The following is a 15,686-nucleotide window of genomic DNA, read 5'->3' as shown; positions in this document are numbered from 1 at the left end:
CTCCTCCACCGCTGTCGTCTGGCAGCCCCTCTGCTCACCCTCAGCCCACCATCAATACGGTGCGAGTCGGCCAGCCATCGCCTCAAGACTCCGCTCCTCCAGCGGCACCTCGTTGCTCCGTCCCACCGGCTCCATTGGGCTCCTTCCTCCCGCCAGCTCCACCTTGGTCCTCAGTCGCTCCAGCTCCGCCGCGGATCTCCAGATCTCCGCCTCCACCTCGGTCGCTAGAGCCTAATATAACTGGAAGCCAGTGTAAGGACCTGAGGACTGGTGTGATATGCTCAGATTTTCTGGTTCTAGTCACAATTCTGGCAGCAACGTTCTGGATGAGCTGCAGCTGTCTAATGGTCTTCTTGGGAAGGCCGGTGAGGAGACCATTACAATAGTCCACCCTGCTGGTGATAAAGGCATGAACAAGTTTCTCCAAGTCTTGACTGGAAACAAAACATCTAATTCTTGCAATGTTTTTTAGATGATAGTATGCTGCTTTAGTTACTGCTTTGCCATGACTTCTGAAACTAAGGTCTGTTTCCAGAATCAAACCAAGATTCCTGACTTGATTTTTAGTTGTTTGTCCCCTAGAGTCAAGGTATGCATTCACCTGAAGAACTTCATCTTTGTTTCCAAATGCAATGACTTCAGTTTTTTCCTTGTTTAACTGAAGAAAAGATTTAGATTAAATCACCATTGGTAGCGCGATTTATTGTAATGCTTTTTTCCTCAGTTGGTCAGAACAAACGTGGCAGACTTGCTACTTACTTGTTCAGATGACAATATCTGGTGAAAATTCTTATTTGGGTCATATATTCCAAGACGTAGGCAAGAATCTGTGATTCTGAAGAACAGTGAATATCCACACCGGTGCAGTGACTGAGGCCCTGTCCCAAATGGAACACTTCATGTGCACTTGCAGTCTTACGAACTTACAATGGCTGCCGCATGCGCGTGTCCGTTAAGTCCATGAGACCGTAGGGTGTCCCATTCGTCATTTTAGCGTTCAGAAGGGTGCTCACGAGCGCCCCCTTTGCGGCCGTTATGCCCCCTCGATCCGCACTTCTGCTGAGCCCGCACTGGGGCGATCTCCGCAGCAGACTTCTACCCGACAGTCAAAGCGGCATTACGTCACGAATGTGCGGACTCAGAGGAAGACCACGAGGGTTTAGGGTGCCATTTGGGACAGGGCAAGCCTGCCACACATACTCCTCAAAACATTAGATTCATCCGCGCTGGAGCCGTGCCGAAGCACAACCCACGCAAGGAAGATAATTCCGCAAACAGCTGCAATTGCAGGTTTTCAAACAGAGATGGCGACAATGAGGCAAAACTTACGGACTGCAGCTTTAAGTAATAAAAGAGAACACAACTCTATAAGTGAAATAGAATATAAATATAAGAAATAAATTGTTATATAAATTCAAGCCTGACAGCAATTTGTCTATTTAACATTCATGGAGCATGTTTATCAATTATTTTATAAATTATACTTTTTTCAAAGTATATTTTATTAATTGTTTGATTTTATTTTAAATGATCTTTTAAATCTAATTTATAAAATATAATTAATTTTGTATTAGTTCTCAAACATTTATGAATGATGAATGATTTTTAATATAAAATATTTTATATAAAAGTTTTTTTTATTATAACGATTTAAAGATTTGTATATTTTTATAGCTTATATTATTTTTAGGTTACAATTCTTTTATAATTATTATTATTTTTTTATATATTTTATCAATTATTTTATACGTTTTAGTGATTAATGCATTGTTAAATGTTACACATTTAAAACATGTACCTGACTCACTAATCACTGTTTTTGATCTTGGCTAAATGTAATGCAATTACAAAGTATTTTGATTAATGTGACATAAAATGTATGTATAGTGAGGCCATGCTTTGATTATTCTTCAGCTATGCCTTCTCTGTGCACCACATTCTCCATCTTTTAATGGTCAGACGCACTCTCTCTGAGCAAACCACTGGCACTTAGGGAAAGTTGGATGGAATGTGCTACAGGCCAATAGCAGCGAGACCTTCATCTGAATCTTAAATGGATGGGTCAAATGTGTGAAAGAAAGCTAATGGAATTATTAATTTAATGGAGCCAATAGTAGAGCAATCGAAAAATTGTGCAACTCAGTCCACGTGAAGCCCAACACCATGAAGACAAAGAGAGCAGTGAAGAAAACCTGTCTCACATTTTATTAAAAAGTCTGTATTCAAACATTGTTAAAACTTAATTACATGTCTCACATTTTATTAAAAAGTCTGTATTCAAACATTGTTAAAACTTAATTACATGTCTCACATTTTATTAAAAAGTCTGTATTCAAACATTGTTAAAACCTGAATTACATGTCAGCTGTTCTGGTACAAACATTCGTTTAAGATAAGAAGAGTTTACGGCATCATGCTCTGAAGTAAACAAGAGCTCTGTGGCCTCGGAGTCAGACAGAGGGAATCAGAAACGTGACTTCAGTGACGTTTGTGTGTTATTACTGTAGCTAAAGAGGTGACTCATGACCACATAATGACATTGTTGTGCCCCTTGGCTAGTTTACAGAGATGCAAAGAAGACGTAAAATTGCTATTTTTTGCTATTGCTAATTTTTCATTGTGCTCATGCTCAATGCATTTCAGCTGAAGCACCATGAATAAGAGAAAGAGAGAGCAATAAGGAAAATTTACATTTTACTAAATGTAAAATGTCTTTTAGATTCCGTCAAACCACATTACTCACTCGCTTGTGTGCTTTTTTCGCTCTTCTCCTTTTCTGCTGTATCTATAGGCTTAAATCAAACAATCTAATGCCATACATTAAATACAACATTGTTGTGTGAATATAAAACAAACTATGTATATATACAGTGGGTACGGAAAGTATTCAGACCCCCTGTACATTAATGAGGAAAAAAAATTAACTTAAATGATTTTAGCAAATGGCTGCAATATAACAAAGAGTGAAAAATTTAAGGGGGTCTGAATACTTTCCGTACCCACTGTATATATATATATATATATATAGTGCAGAACAGAAATATCTGGCTATTTAATGAACTAGCTTGCATTCTGTTTCTTTTTGAATAAATGTTGTCATGATCCCAGAGGAGGATCCCATAAAGCTCTTTGGTTTGACCCTCTCCAAAAGCAACTCTGAAACAGGAGCTGAAGTGACTGAGATAATGACTCTCTAAACATGCATTAGTGTGAACTCATCTTTACATTAGGCCCTTTCACTTCAACAACCTTAAAAGGAGTTTGTCCTCATCCCTTTTGTAAATTTACCTCTTAAATTAGCTCACTGAAATACCATAATGCGACACTGAAAGTGGCATGGGAGAGATCAATACATTGTATATTTGTTCAATTTATTGTCTTATATTTGTATGTATTTAATTATGTATTTATATTGTGTTATATTTGTGTGTGTGTGTTTTATAGTATTTATCATAAGATTTTTGATAGATACACTACTGTTCAAATGTTTGGGGTCAGTAAGATTATTATTATTATTATTTAAAAATGTAATGGTTTAATTCAGCAAGGAAACATTAAGTTGATAAAAAGTGACAGTAAAAAACAGCAATTCCAAATGAATTGTTTCATGAATGCTGTTCTTTTGAACTTTTTTATTAATAAAAAAAATCCTTGAAAAGCATTATCACGGTTTCCACAAAAAATATTAAGCAGCACAATTATTTTCAACATTGATGATGATGATAAAAAATGTTTCTTGAGCACCAAATCAGCATATTAGAATAATTTCTGAGTAATGATCATGAGACACTGAAGACTTTGCCATCACACATTTTAAAGTCAAGTCAAGTTAAGTCACCTCTATCTGTATAGCGCTTTATACAGTACTGGTTGTGTATAGTTTATCAGTAATGCAAGAAGACAATAACAGAGTCGTTTTTCCAAATAAAGTCAGTAACATATACTATTTTAAAATATATTACAATAGAAGACAGTTATTTTAAAATATAATAATATTTCACATTATTACAGTTTTTACTGTATTTTTCATCAAAACAGCCCTGGTCAAGGTAGGCGTGCTGACTCTTAACTTTTATAAAGAATATCTCTTTGGATTTGAGACTTTAGTCTTTGCAACTTTACAGATCTTCTTTATGCACCAAGAGCTTGTAACACTCCAAAGAGAAAGGAAAAATTGAAATCGCATCATATGACCCCTTTAAACAATCTTATCGATGCCAAACTTTTAAATGGTAGTAAACCTAAAAAAAGGTTTTACCCTATACCTAGCCTGAATTGTAAAGGAATTAATCATCCATTCAAGCTGCTGATTTATTATTATTATTATTATCCAGAATAATGTGTTGAGTTTAGATATGCTTTTAATACAAACACTCAACAAGGTCAAGTGCTACAATCGAGAGATCCAACACTGCATTTGTTTTTTATCACAGCTTATCATACAGATACAGCTTGTTATAATAATTTCCTATATGCTATTCAGCAGGGGATTCATAGTTTATTGCCATTATATCACTTTTTTGAAAGAAAGAAAGAAAGAAAGAAAGAAAGAAATGACAAACATGCAGCTTAATCTCTTCTTAATACTCCAAAGCAAAGGTCAGCTGAGTAACTAACAGCCACATTGTGAGACTGAGACTTTCCACAGAAGATGAGAATGACTTCAAAATATTATTTTCACTTGTCACTTAACCTCACAAATAGTTGTATCAAGGTTAGAATGACCTTGTGAATGTCCCTCATGGCCATTTCAATTTACTCCAGGGCATAAGGAGGAGGAATACATATTGTGCTTTCCCCCTATAGTTTCCAATCAAGCCAAAGTTAGTGGCTGGTCATTTATAACTTTGACACAAGGGCATGACCACTGTCATCAGAAGCAGTGGGACATTTAAAAAAATGTCACAAGTGAAAATGGGTAAAATTAGTTCATGGGCCCTTTATGTGCTAATGGAATGAGTCAGCAAAATTTCACTCCTACAGAGGATATTACATTGAGTGCTTTGTGTTCATTCACATTATCCATTGTCATGTTATCCATGCTGTCAGCTCCTCCGAACATCCTCGTCACATGGCAGTGTGTCAGTAAAACAGCACATTTACTAGGGGGGGAAAGCAAATCATTACATTGAGTATTTTCCATTTATCTTTTCTGACATTTATATTTTGCCAGTGTGGGCAGAGCCTTAGGATGTTATTTGAATAACATTTCTGCACCATTGCCTCTCCCATCACACTCTGCATGTGGCCAATGACTTGATGCATTGAAAATGTCACAGGAAGTGGAGGAGGTTTATAAGCTATAGGGACTAGCTTTAAAGAATTAAACATCTGGAGACACATGTGAAAGATGTTTGGGGTGACATAAGTCCATTCATTTTATGAGAGGAGGTCTGTGTCGATAGCTGAAGTCATTTTATTTGCCTATTAGAGGAATAGCTCACCCAAAAATGAAAATTTGCTGAAAATGTACTCACCTTGAAGTCATCCAAGATGTTGAAGAGTGATTCTTCATTGGAACCGATTTGGAGAAAATTAGAAGCATTATATCACTTGCTCAGAAATGGATCCTCTGCAGTGAATGGGTGCCGTCAGAATGAGGGTCTAAACAGCTGATAAAAACACAATAAACCACAAAAGGACTCTAGTCCATCAATTAACATTTTGTAAAGCAAAAATCTGCATGTTTGTAATAAACAAATCTATCATTAAAGTGTTTTAACTTTAAACTATTGCTTCTTGCCAAAATATCAGTCCATAATCCATAATAACACTTCCTTACCATACCTTTTGTTCTCTCACATCAAAATCTACCAACACATTTGTTTAGAACTGTTTTAGACTGTTTTGGCTTGTAAATGGTGCTTGATCTGTTCATATCTCTCTCTTTATTCAGACAAAATGACTTTTTCCACTGAAGAAAGAAATATTATGTACAGAGGACTCGTATTTTAGCCGAAAACAATGGTTTGAAGTTAAAAATGTCAAAAATGATGCATTTGTTTCCTACAAACACACAGCTTCACGTTTGATTTGATTCACAGGACGTTAATTGATGGACTGGAGTCATGTCTTTTTTTATCAGCTGTTTGGACCATTGTAGAGCAAGTGATGTAATGCAAAAAAATTTCCAAATCTGTTCTGATGATGAAACAAACTCATCTACATCGTGAATAGCCTGAGGGTGAGTAAATTGTCATCAATTTTTTATTTTTGGGTGAACAATTCCTATTAGGCTCTTTAAAACCTTTGGGAAAAAACAGAAGGGTTTTCATTTTTAATCACTTGAACTGGTTTACAGGTTCTAAGTTACATTTTAATGCAGCGTGGCACGACTGCAGTTTTAGAGGAACAAAGGCCCCATAGGTAATGGCCTAGCTGTGCCTGAGGCCAACTGATCATTGCGTACTCTCTGCATCTCAATACTGTCACTGACATTTAATACACACTTTATAGTGCTTTATTATCTAGGTGCACATATTTGAATTTTATGCCCATATGCAAATTAAATATTTTTGACTTACCTAAAGCTTCTTTACGTGCCAAATGAAAAGAAGAACATATTAATCATTTTAGGAAGTTTGCATTATACTGAGCTATACTAACTTGTATTTAAATATAATTTACATTTTTGTTCATTCATTTCTTAAATGGTACATCTGAGGATTATATTGATAACCACATATCTCGAACGACTCTCCGTCGTCCGAGTGTTTCAGCGCTCCGTTTACGCACGAGCCCGGCTGCGGCTCCACGCTTCGCCTCCAAGTTCTGCTCACCTCGCCGTTCGCCTTCCTCGGGAACAGCGCTGGAGACACCGACAGGCATTTGTCCGCGATTTTGCCTTTCTCGGGTTTCTTCACAGTTTTCCTAATGCGAAACCTCGCCGCTCGAAATATCCGCCCGTAGAGGACCAGCATAAGAATGAGGGGGATGTAGAAAGCTCCAAAAGTTGAGTAGATGGTGTACCCGTGGTCTTGGCTGATTGTGCACGCGTCGGGATCTGCCCGGTCCTCTGGTTTCCTCCAACCCAGCATGGGAGGAATGGAAATGGAAAATCCTATTAGCCAAGTGAGGCTGATCAAGATAGCCGCTCGTCTGGGGGTCCTTTTATTCACATAGTCTATAGGATCAGTGATGGCCCAGTATCTATCCAAAGCGATTGCGCACAGATGCAAGATAGAAGAGGTGCAGCACAACACGTCTAGAGAGATGAATATATCGCACATCTCCTGTCCCAAAGTCCATTTGTTCAGAACCTGATACAGGGCTGCCATGGGTAGCACCAGAACCGACACCATGAGGTCTGTGACGGCCAGGGAGCCGATGAGATAGTTGGCCACATTCTGAAGCGATCTCTCCAAGGTGATGGCAGCGATGACACACGCGTTTCCCAATATGGCAAACAGAATTAACGCGGCCAGGAAAAGCGAGCAGATTATTTGGTAACTCAAAGCAACTTCGCTAACTGTCGTCGCGTTCCCGCTCCAGTCCTGGCTTTCTGTGGTGTTGTTGTAACTCTCCATGGTGAGAACGGTCACTCAGAAGCAGTCCCTTGCGCCGGTCACCTCGCTGCTCTGAAGACGCATGGCGGGCTCCGGGCTCAGGAAGTGCCGCACGCTCGAGCTGCGATCATTGGCGCCCAGTGACGAAGTGAATTCATTTATACGAGTCGTACTAAGTGCGTCAGAGATGGCTGAGAGGTTGGCGCGCGCACTTTGCAGAGCAGCCGTGCAAGCTTTACAGCGGGACAAAGTTGTCCTTTTGAATGCGAACTGTTGTAGTACATGCTCTGAGATATTCAACAGTTTCTGTTAGGAAAGTTGCGCTGGCAAATTCAAGGTGACAAAGGCACACTGTCAGCAAACATATTAAATGAAAATCGATTTTATTTCTTCACACAACCATCTGAAACATTTTTATATGTTTATTTTAGTTTTTGCAGTAACAAAGTCCTTGCACTTTTTCAACTAATTTGAATTTCGTTACAGATAAAAATAAAGTCAGCTTGAAATCTGAAACTTGAGAACAAATGAATGGATATAAGTTTAATGGTTGGAAATAAATATAATTATGACGAAATTATGAAAAAAATACTAAACAGTGCATATAGCTAGATCTGGTGAAAATTACAATAAATTGCAATAAATTAAAAATGTGTATACAAATAATGTAATTATTTTTTTAAAATATAGCCATTAATATGATCATTACACTGTAAAAAGTCGTAACCTGCCATTGTTGCCTTAAAGAGCCATTTTTACCTGTTTTAATTCATAAAAAAATAGTTGTGTTTGTATTAATGTATTTAGGTTGATTCAGTGATGCTAAATAATATATATATATTTTTAAATAAATTCAGTTAATTTAAAACCATTTTTAGGATAGGCTCTTTTTAGTATAAAGACAGTAATAAAGTTTTGAATATCACAAGCATTTGATGATTATTATATTTATTGTAATATAGTGTACACTATATGACTTTTGGTACAGCGATGCATCAGGAAAATGCTCTTTCAGCACCGCGGACAGTTCCATGTGTTCCCTGGAACGGAAATCTGCTGCCATCTGGTGAGAACATGGCAAAAAGATGAAAGAACGTAACGACGGCGTAATGCACGAGACGCCGTTTCCCAACGATTCACTCTTAACTCCATGCAGCATAGATTTTCCATCTCGCATCTCATTTAATGCTGAAAAGCTGCTGGAATATAAATAATACCAATGCATTATTTACAACTATGGCTATCGAGAAGCCAAAAACATACTCGGATGATCAATACAGAAAACATGTTCGATACCATTCGACATGCATTATTAATATTAACAAACATCACATCGTATAATGCTTAACCTATCATTATGCAATGACATTCAATTTGTATGTGTCTTTAAAAACATATCAAATATACAAGTGGTATGAAAAAAAAACCCTGAGCTGGTCAAGGAAAGGTTACATGTTCAAAGCTCTGCAAAGGATCACTATTGTACCCTTGGACGGCTGTTTGTCTGATAAAAATATAATATATATTGTTTCTTTGCTTGCCATTAAGGTTTTAAATATCTTTCACTGTTTTACATGTTTACAAGGTCAATGAAAATCAGAAATTCAATATTCAATCATTAATAATTAAATAATCTATTAATGATTCATATTTACAATGTGTTTTAATTTGCTAATAATTTAGCATTAACTTGTATCCATATCCAAAACCATTTGAGCAACTATTTTTTTTATCCACTGTAGTGTATATTGAATTAAAGTGAATTAAATTCTTAAAAACATATCATTAAAATAATCATGTATTTTAAAATGTTTGTAAAAAATTATATTATAATAATTATAATATTAAAATAAATAAAGCTTCAAGTAGAAACCACACATACAATACAAACTGTATAAAATGACCACACATTTCGTTTCAGTCAGCATGACTGTCATATTCCCATATGCTGCCGATTGTTCAGACAGAAAAAGAGCTGACAGTGTTTGTTGAAAAAGGTTGGTCTAGTTATTTCACCTAATTTTGCCACCCTTATAACACAATGCATGCATTGTGGGTAGTTTGAATTCTATAGGCCCCCAGAGACAATCGGGTCGCTGAACTGCCACTATTTAGGGGGCTTTACTTTTGTCAACAGTGCAAAATACCTCAGGGGGCCAGTATGTTCCTACTCACCTCTTCAACAATGAACTCTAATGTTTCCTGGCCTGCTACAGAGTTGAGCGTATTGGGGGGGCTTTCGGTTCAACAGTGAGTTGTCCGATCTGAGATGAACTCATGTGGAGAAGAGAACCTTGGGCGTACAGCTGAGGCTCTGTATTTGGAGGTCAGGCCTCTGCAGAGGGCCAACCTTGGAGTCAGACTAGCCCTCAGGAAGACGTTCAGTCTGGACCATATGAATGCATATCAAGAGGCTCATTACAGGGGGCGAAACTCCCCACGAGGATACTCTGATCTGCACTTTCCAGACTGTGATCTCCAGGCAGGACATATGCTGAGGTCCACAGCCAGCCAGCAGGCCTCCACTTCCCCATTCCATAGGACGAGTCCTCCTCCCTTTAACAGGGCTGTGATGCTTTCGAGGAGGTCTGATCTAGAACCCGTTAGGTCAGATATTATTAGAGGCTCACGCATCTCTCGTGAGGATCAGGAAGCAGGCGGCTCCTTCAACCGCAGAGCTCTTCTGATGTCTCTCAGCAGCTCTGAGGAGGAACAGGAGGCTGGAGAACAGGCTGGCAGAGCTTATATATATAATTATAAATAACATGTATATATAAAAATAGATAATTATAAATAAATAAAAAAGAGTTAAACCAAGACACCAAACTAGTAAGAGACAAAGAGAGTAAACTTGGAGGAAAACAAACTAGTAAGAGACAAAGAGAGTAAACCTGGAGGAAAACAAGTAACTATGATTTGCATGTTTAATAATAATAATAATAATAATAACATAGTCCTATACAGTGGGTATAGAAAATATTCACCCTTTTTATTTTATCCAGCTGTATTTACTTATAACTTGACTTTACTTACAACTTATAAGTGAAAGATATAACACCAACATGTCAGAAAGAAAAAAAAAACAGAATCACTGAGTAGGAAAAGGATCACCCCCTCCTAAAAATGACTTGTAAAATCAACCAGGTTTAGCTAATCACCTTCTCAATGGCACACAAAGCTGACTTTCAACTGTGATCAGCTGGTCATTTTGATGAACTCCTTCAACCGCAGAGCTCTTCTGATGTCTCTCAGCAGCTCTGAGGAGGAACAGGAGGCTGGAGAACAGGCTGGCAGAGCTCCAGCAGGGCTCAGCGTGGCTTCATCCCTGCTTACACCCACTCCTACTGGGGAACGCAGACTGGGTAAGAGAGAGAGGAAACGACTGAAGAGCCTGAGGAGAAGACAGAGGAGGAGAGAGCGCTGCAGACAGACCCAGCAGCAGGAGAATGTGCAGGTGAAACAGAAACGCAATCAAGTATTTACACACACCATGCATGCTGTTTGAGCTGCAATAGGACTGAAGCTTTTCTATCAGAATATTAGCTCTCTTCAGCTGCATTTCTAGACAAGTGAATGCTGACAGTAAATGAAGATGAAGAAAAAAAATAAAGAAAAAAAATAAACTAATTTGCAGATGTTAAGTCTTTGTCAATGTGATACAAATGAAAAAGACAAACAATGCAACAAATTGAAGACAATATTTTAGTTGTAATATTTTTCTGTAAAGTTAGTGCCAAAGATTAAATTATTATAGAAATTAATAACATCATTAACATCATTATCATCAGCTTTTTGTGAGTTGATGAAAAGCTAATCATTAAATAAATAATAATGGAAAATTAAAATAAATAAATTATTCTAAAATGAAAACAGTACAAATTCTCCACAAATGTGGCTTGTATGGAAGGGTTGCAAGAAAAAAGCCACTCCTCAAGAAAGACAACATGCAGTCACGACTGAGCTTTGCCAAAACACACCTTGAATATTCTGAAGCATATGACACTAAAATTGAATTATTTGGCCTCAACACCAAACGATATGTCTGGCGGCAATCCAATGCAGCTCATCATCCAAATAACAGCATTCCTCCAGTAAAGCAGCTTACCATCCAAATAACAGCATTCCTTCAGTAAAGCATGGAGGTGGTAATATCCTGTTATGGGAGTGTTTCTCTGAAGCAGGGACTGGAGCACTTGTCAGGATAGAAGGAAAAACGGATGGGGCAAAATACCGTCAAATTCTTGAGGAAAATCTGCTGCCCTCTGCCAGAAAGTTGTCAATAGGAAGAAGGTTTACCTTCCAACATGACAATGACCCGAAGCACACACGAAAAACTGACCACACAGTGGTAGAAGGAGAAAAAGGTGAATGTCAGAGCCCAGACTTAAACCCCATTGAAAATCTGTGGAATGACTTGAAGACTGCAGTCCACAAATGGTACAAAAACCACATTTAACTGAACTTGAGCAACGAAATGCGCTTATTTTAAAGGGGGGTGATTCTTTTCTATACCCACTGTATATTGATCTTTTGGTTTTGTCACAGTGTTTGTCTTGTTTTTAGACTGATTGTTTTCTACTTTGTAATGGACTATTTTTCTTCAAATATGTTTCTCAAATTAATATTTCATGATGGTTTTTTTTATTTTTTTTGCGAGAATGGTTAACTGGCTGTACATTATCTCTTACATATTCATATATTCGTATGTTATTCATTACTTCTTCCTTTTTTCTCTAGCACAATATAAAGCCACTCACAGATCATTAATTCAGAATTTTCATTTTCCAGCAGAGGGCATCTTTCAACAATCAACAGGTTCTGCATTAGTGATTCTGAATTCACAGCAATAAACTCAGTCATCAGCATTAATGCTCACTCTATCATTGATGTAAAATTTTAAGTAAAATCAAATTGATTTAATGATTTAAATCATTATTAAAATTAAAATGTATTTCTCTTCACAATTATTTTGATTATGCTTTAATGCACAACACCCCAAGAAGACTAAAATCAAAAACCACAGAAGAATGCTCTTAAAGCGCTGGTCCTATAATTCCTGGTTTTGGTCTGATTACTAGTACTCAAATGCAATGACGTCTTTTTCTCCTTCATTTGTCATTGTCCACTGGCTAGAAGTGGGATGGGTTGTGATTTGGCAGATGAAGTAAGGACCCTTCATAATACAGTGACGAGAAAGAGAAATCCTTCTTTTTCATTTCAGTGGTATTAATTCTGGTGGAAGGCTGTATATTTTCCCTTTGGCGTGCACACACTTCAAGTGTGACATACCATATCAATTAAAGTACTATAAAAGCTATCTTTATTTATTTATTTATTTATATAAAAGACGAGGGGTTCTGACTTTATTATAGGCGTTAACAGGTTCAATGTGAGATGTTGATGTTAGAATTCTGGTGTCCACAGGAAGAGTTCCTGGGTTGTCAAGTGGGATGTGGAGGCTTATATGAGATGTGTATTTGGTGATAATGACATACCTAGGGAACAAGGGGCATGGGCTCTGGAGGTCCCCATGGGTGGGAGAGATGTACTTATGCAGACAGGCCTTGTGTATCAGAGGAGGAGTCATGTGTGGGACACGCCACACACCCCTGTGGGCTGCCTGTAAGACGATCCAAAACAGGACACTTCAGGAAATCTTATTGTGTGCTTGATAGTCCAACAAGCAAGTGTGTTAAAAGTCAAGTTAAAACACTGTTTATATCAACCATCAGCATAACACTGCAAGCGATGCTCCCTAGTAAAGGTGAAGCTCAGCAGATTGTTGAGTTTAATAGCAGCACTGAGTCATCTCTTCTCTTCTCTCACTCTGCTGAAGAGCTCTACAGGGAACCCATCTAGCAGCAGTGAGGATGAGGAGCTGCCCGGCCGGGATCGTGAAGGCTACATCTGTGCTGTGTGTCTGGATGTCTACTTCAGTCCATACATGTGCCATCCCTGCAGCCACGTCTTCTGTGAGCCTTGTCTGAGGACGCTGGCCAGATTTTTAAACCTTTGTGTGCTTAATAAAGTTGCTAACAAGTTGCTGCATAACAAATAAGAGGTTAAATGCACTAAAACCCATTAGAAATTCCCAAGGGAACCCATTAGCCTTCTGGGTTGGCCTTTAAACTGTTCTGTAAGACAAAGATTAACAACGAGGAGGGAAGAAGTGCTGTGAGAATAGAGCTTAACCTCAGATCTGAGGGAGAAAGTTCATGACAGTGAATAAAGTAGTCTTGAATCAAAGGACCTAAGAGTGCTGGCATGTAAAGATGGAGGAACTCAGAAAGATGGGTCAGAGAAGGTCAAAAGAAGAATTTTGTATCTTAAACTATATATTTATTGACTGCTGAATATACTGAATATTTGAATATACTGTAGTCTGCTAATAGTTTTGCAGAGTAGGCCTAGTGCATTGCATTAATCAAGACGTGCAGTGATAATGCAAGGACAAAATCATCTTTATGGCTAAGGATGTGGCATAGAGATATGTTATGAAGATATTGTTAGCAATGGAACTAATGTGGGCTTCAAATGTAAGGGAAAGATCAAATGTAACATCCTTCCCTCACATTACGGACCTTTTTAGTGGGATTGAGCACAAGAGTGAGCGCCTACATTTTTCAGACTCTTTTGGAAGTACTTTTTCCATTTATGTTGTCCATAGGGATTTAAAAACATTTTCTTAGTGGGAAAATGAATGGGATTTTTCATTCCAGTTGCACTCTATGGTTTTTCATAGTGATTGAATAGAAATTAAGCTCTTCTATTGATTTCAAATGACATTAAATATGGCAGAATCTGATGTGAGAAACAAGCTGTATGAGATATGATAAATCTATTTGGGCTTTCTTAAAGTAATGCACATTGCACTGAGCACACTAATGATTCACAGATAAATAAATTCACACATCCAACTCTCTTCACAGAACTGAACCATACAGCCCGTACGTTCTTCCCAAAAGAATACCTGTCTCGGAAACAGAGTTTCCAGAAAGCGGGCTGTGCAAAATGGCCTCTTCCAAGCTGCCGTAAACAGTTTCGAATTTTTGGAGGTAAAACAATTTTTACATCTATTTCACTGATTTCCCTCCTAAATAAACTTTGCAGATTCAGTTGTTATTCTTCATATGGTAGTAATGCTCATTGTTCTTTGTCTTGCTCTTTTTCTCTCCCATTCTCTATATATCTTATATGTCTTTCTTAGGCTTTCAAAGGCAGGCAAGTCCAATCGGCAGACGCCAGTTCCCTCACGGGGGCTACCGGCTTGATGCCTTCAACTTTGAAGATGATTCGCATGGTTGGCGATTTGACATGGACATGGTGATCATCTATATATACTCCGTCAACTGGGTCATTGGCTTCATTATCTTCTGCTTCTTCTGCTATTTCTTCTGCCTCTCTTTTTAAAGAGAAGGCACAGGGAAGCTGTCTGCGGTGTTTCAGATCTTTCAGGACAATACAAAAGTCGGCAAGAAGGGAATCATGCGCTGCAGCTGCTTCTGGACTATATGTAGGAAACACCAACCAATCACAGAGAGAAATGAATTCATGCAGCCAAAATTCCAGAGCGTGATGATCCATTTACTGTAAAGATGGATCATGATTTTTGAGATTGTGGTTTGTCTAATATCTGTTTGCTTTTAAACAGAATTTTGGCCGACTGCGTGGGGAAGCTTTGCATGGATAATCACACGAGTGGACTATTCATTTCACTACAAGTTGTATTCACATGCTGTATATCCAGAGTGAATGCATTTGTGAAGGTCTTCTCTTACAGCTAATTTCCAAAGTGCAACGTTCAGGTTTGTAAACTAAACTATCCATAATTACAGGCCAGCTTCTAAACTATCCATAGATTATGCTATGCTGAGTATAAGAATATCTCATTTGTTTTTAACTATTCTTGCTTGTTTTTACAGTATTTCTAAACTGGCCATAAAGGTTCTTTGTCTGGTCTCAATACCTAATGCTCAGTATGTTGTCTTAGATCTGTAATTAAACCATTATCCTGTCTAATACAGACTTTTGCAATACTATATATATATATATATATACACTCTAAAAAATCCTGGGTTAAAAAGGGTCAAACCCAGCTATTGGGTTGTTTTGACCTAGCGGTTGGGTTGTTTTGAACCCAACCACTGGGTCAAAACAACCCAATAGCTGGGTCAAAACAAC

General features: G+C 37.9%; 2 protein-coding genes across 2 annotated transcripts; one reads left to right on the top strand and one right to left on the bottom strand.

Annotated features, from left to right (window-relative positions):
- Positions 1-6,635: 6,635 nt before the first annotated feature.
- LOC107711827 (5-hydroxytryptamine receptor 1A-alpha-like) lies at positions 6,636-7,618 on the bottom strand. The gene has a single exon (XM_016516870.1). It carries the CDS (start codon positions 7,524-7,526, stop codon positions 6,636-6,638), a length of 891 nt encoding a protein of 296 aa, XP_016372356.1. The 5' UTR covers positions 7,527-7,618.
- Positions 7,619-9,674: 2,056 nt separating this feature from the next.
- On the top strand, positions 9,675-15,516 carry LOC107711845 (E3 ubiquitin-protein ligase RNF180-like). The gene is made up of 5 exons (XM_016516890.1): positions 9,675-10,236; positions 10,792-10,959; positions 13,342-13,521; positions 14,401-14,560; positions 14,713-15,516. Exons 1-5 carry the CDS (start codon positions 9,775-9,777, stop codon positions 14,913-14,915), a joined length of 1,173 nt encoding a protein of 390 aa, XP_016372376.1. The 5' UTR covers positions 9,675-9,774; the 3' UTR covers positions 14,916-15,516.
- Positions 15,517-15,686: the final 170 nt, after the last annotated feature.

Source organism: Sinocyclocheilus rhinocerous, unplaced genomic scaffold (genome assembly GCF_001515625.1).
Source record: "Sinocyclocheilus rhinocerous isolate Xijiao unplaced genomic scaffold, SAMN03320098_v1.1 scaffold988, whole genome shotgun sequence".
Lineage (NCBI taxonomy): Eukaryota > Metazoa > Chordata > Actinopteri > Cypriniformes > Cyprinidae > Sinocyclocheilus > Sinocyclocheilus rhinocerous.
The sequence above is the reverse complement of the archived record's forward strand: the minus strand, read 5'-3'. Positions and strand labels throughout refer to the sequence as shown.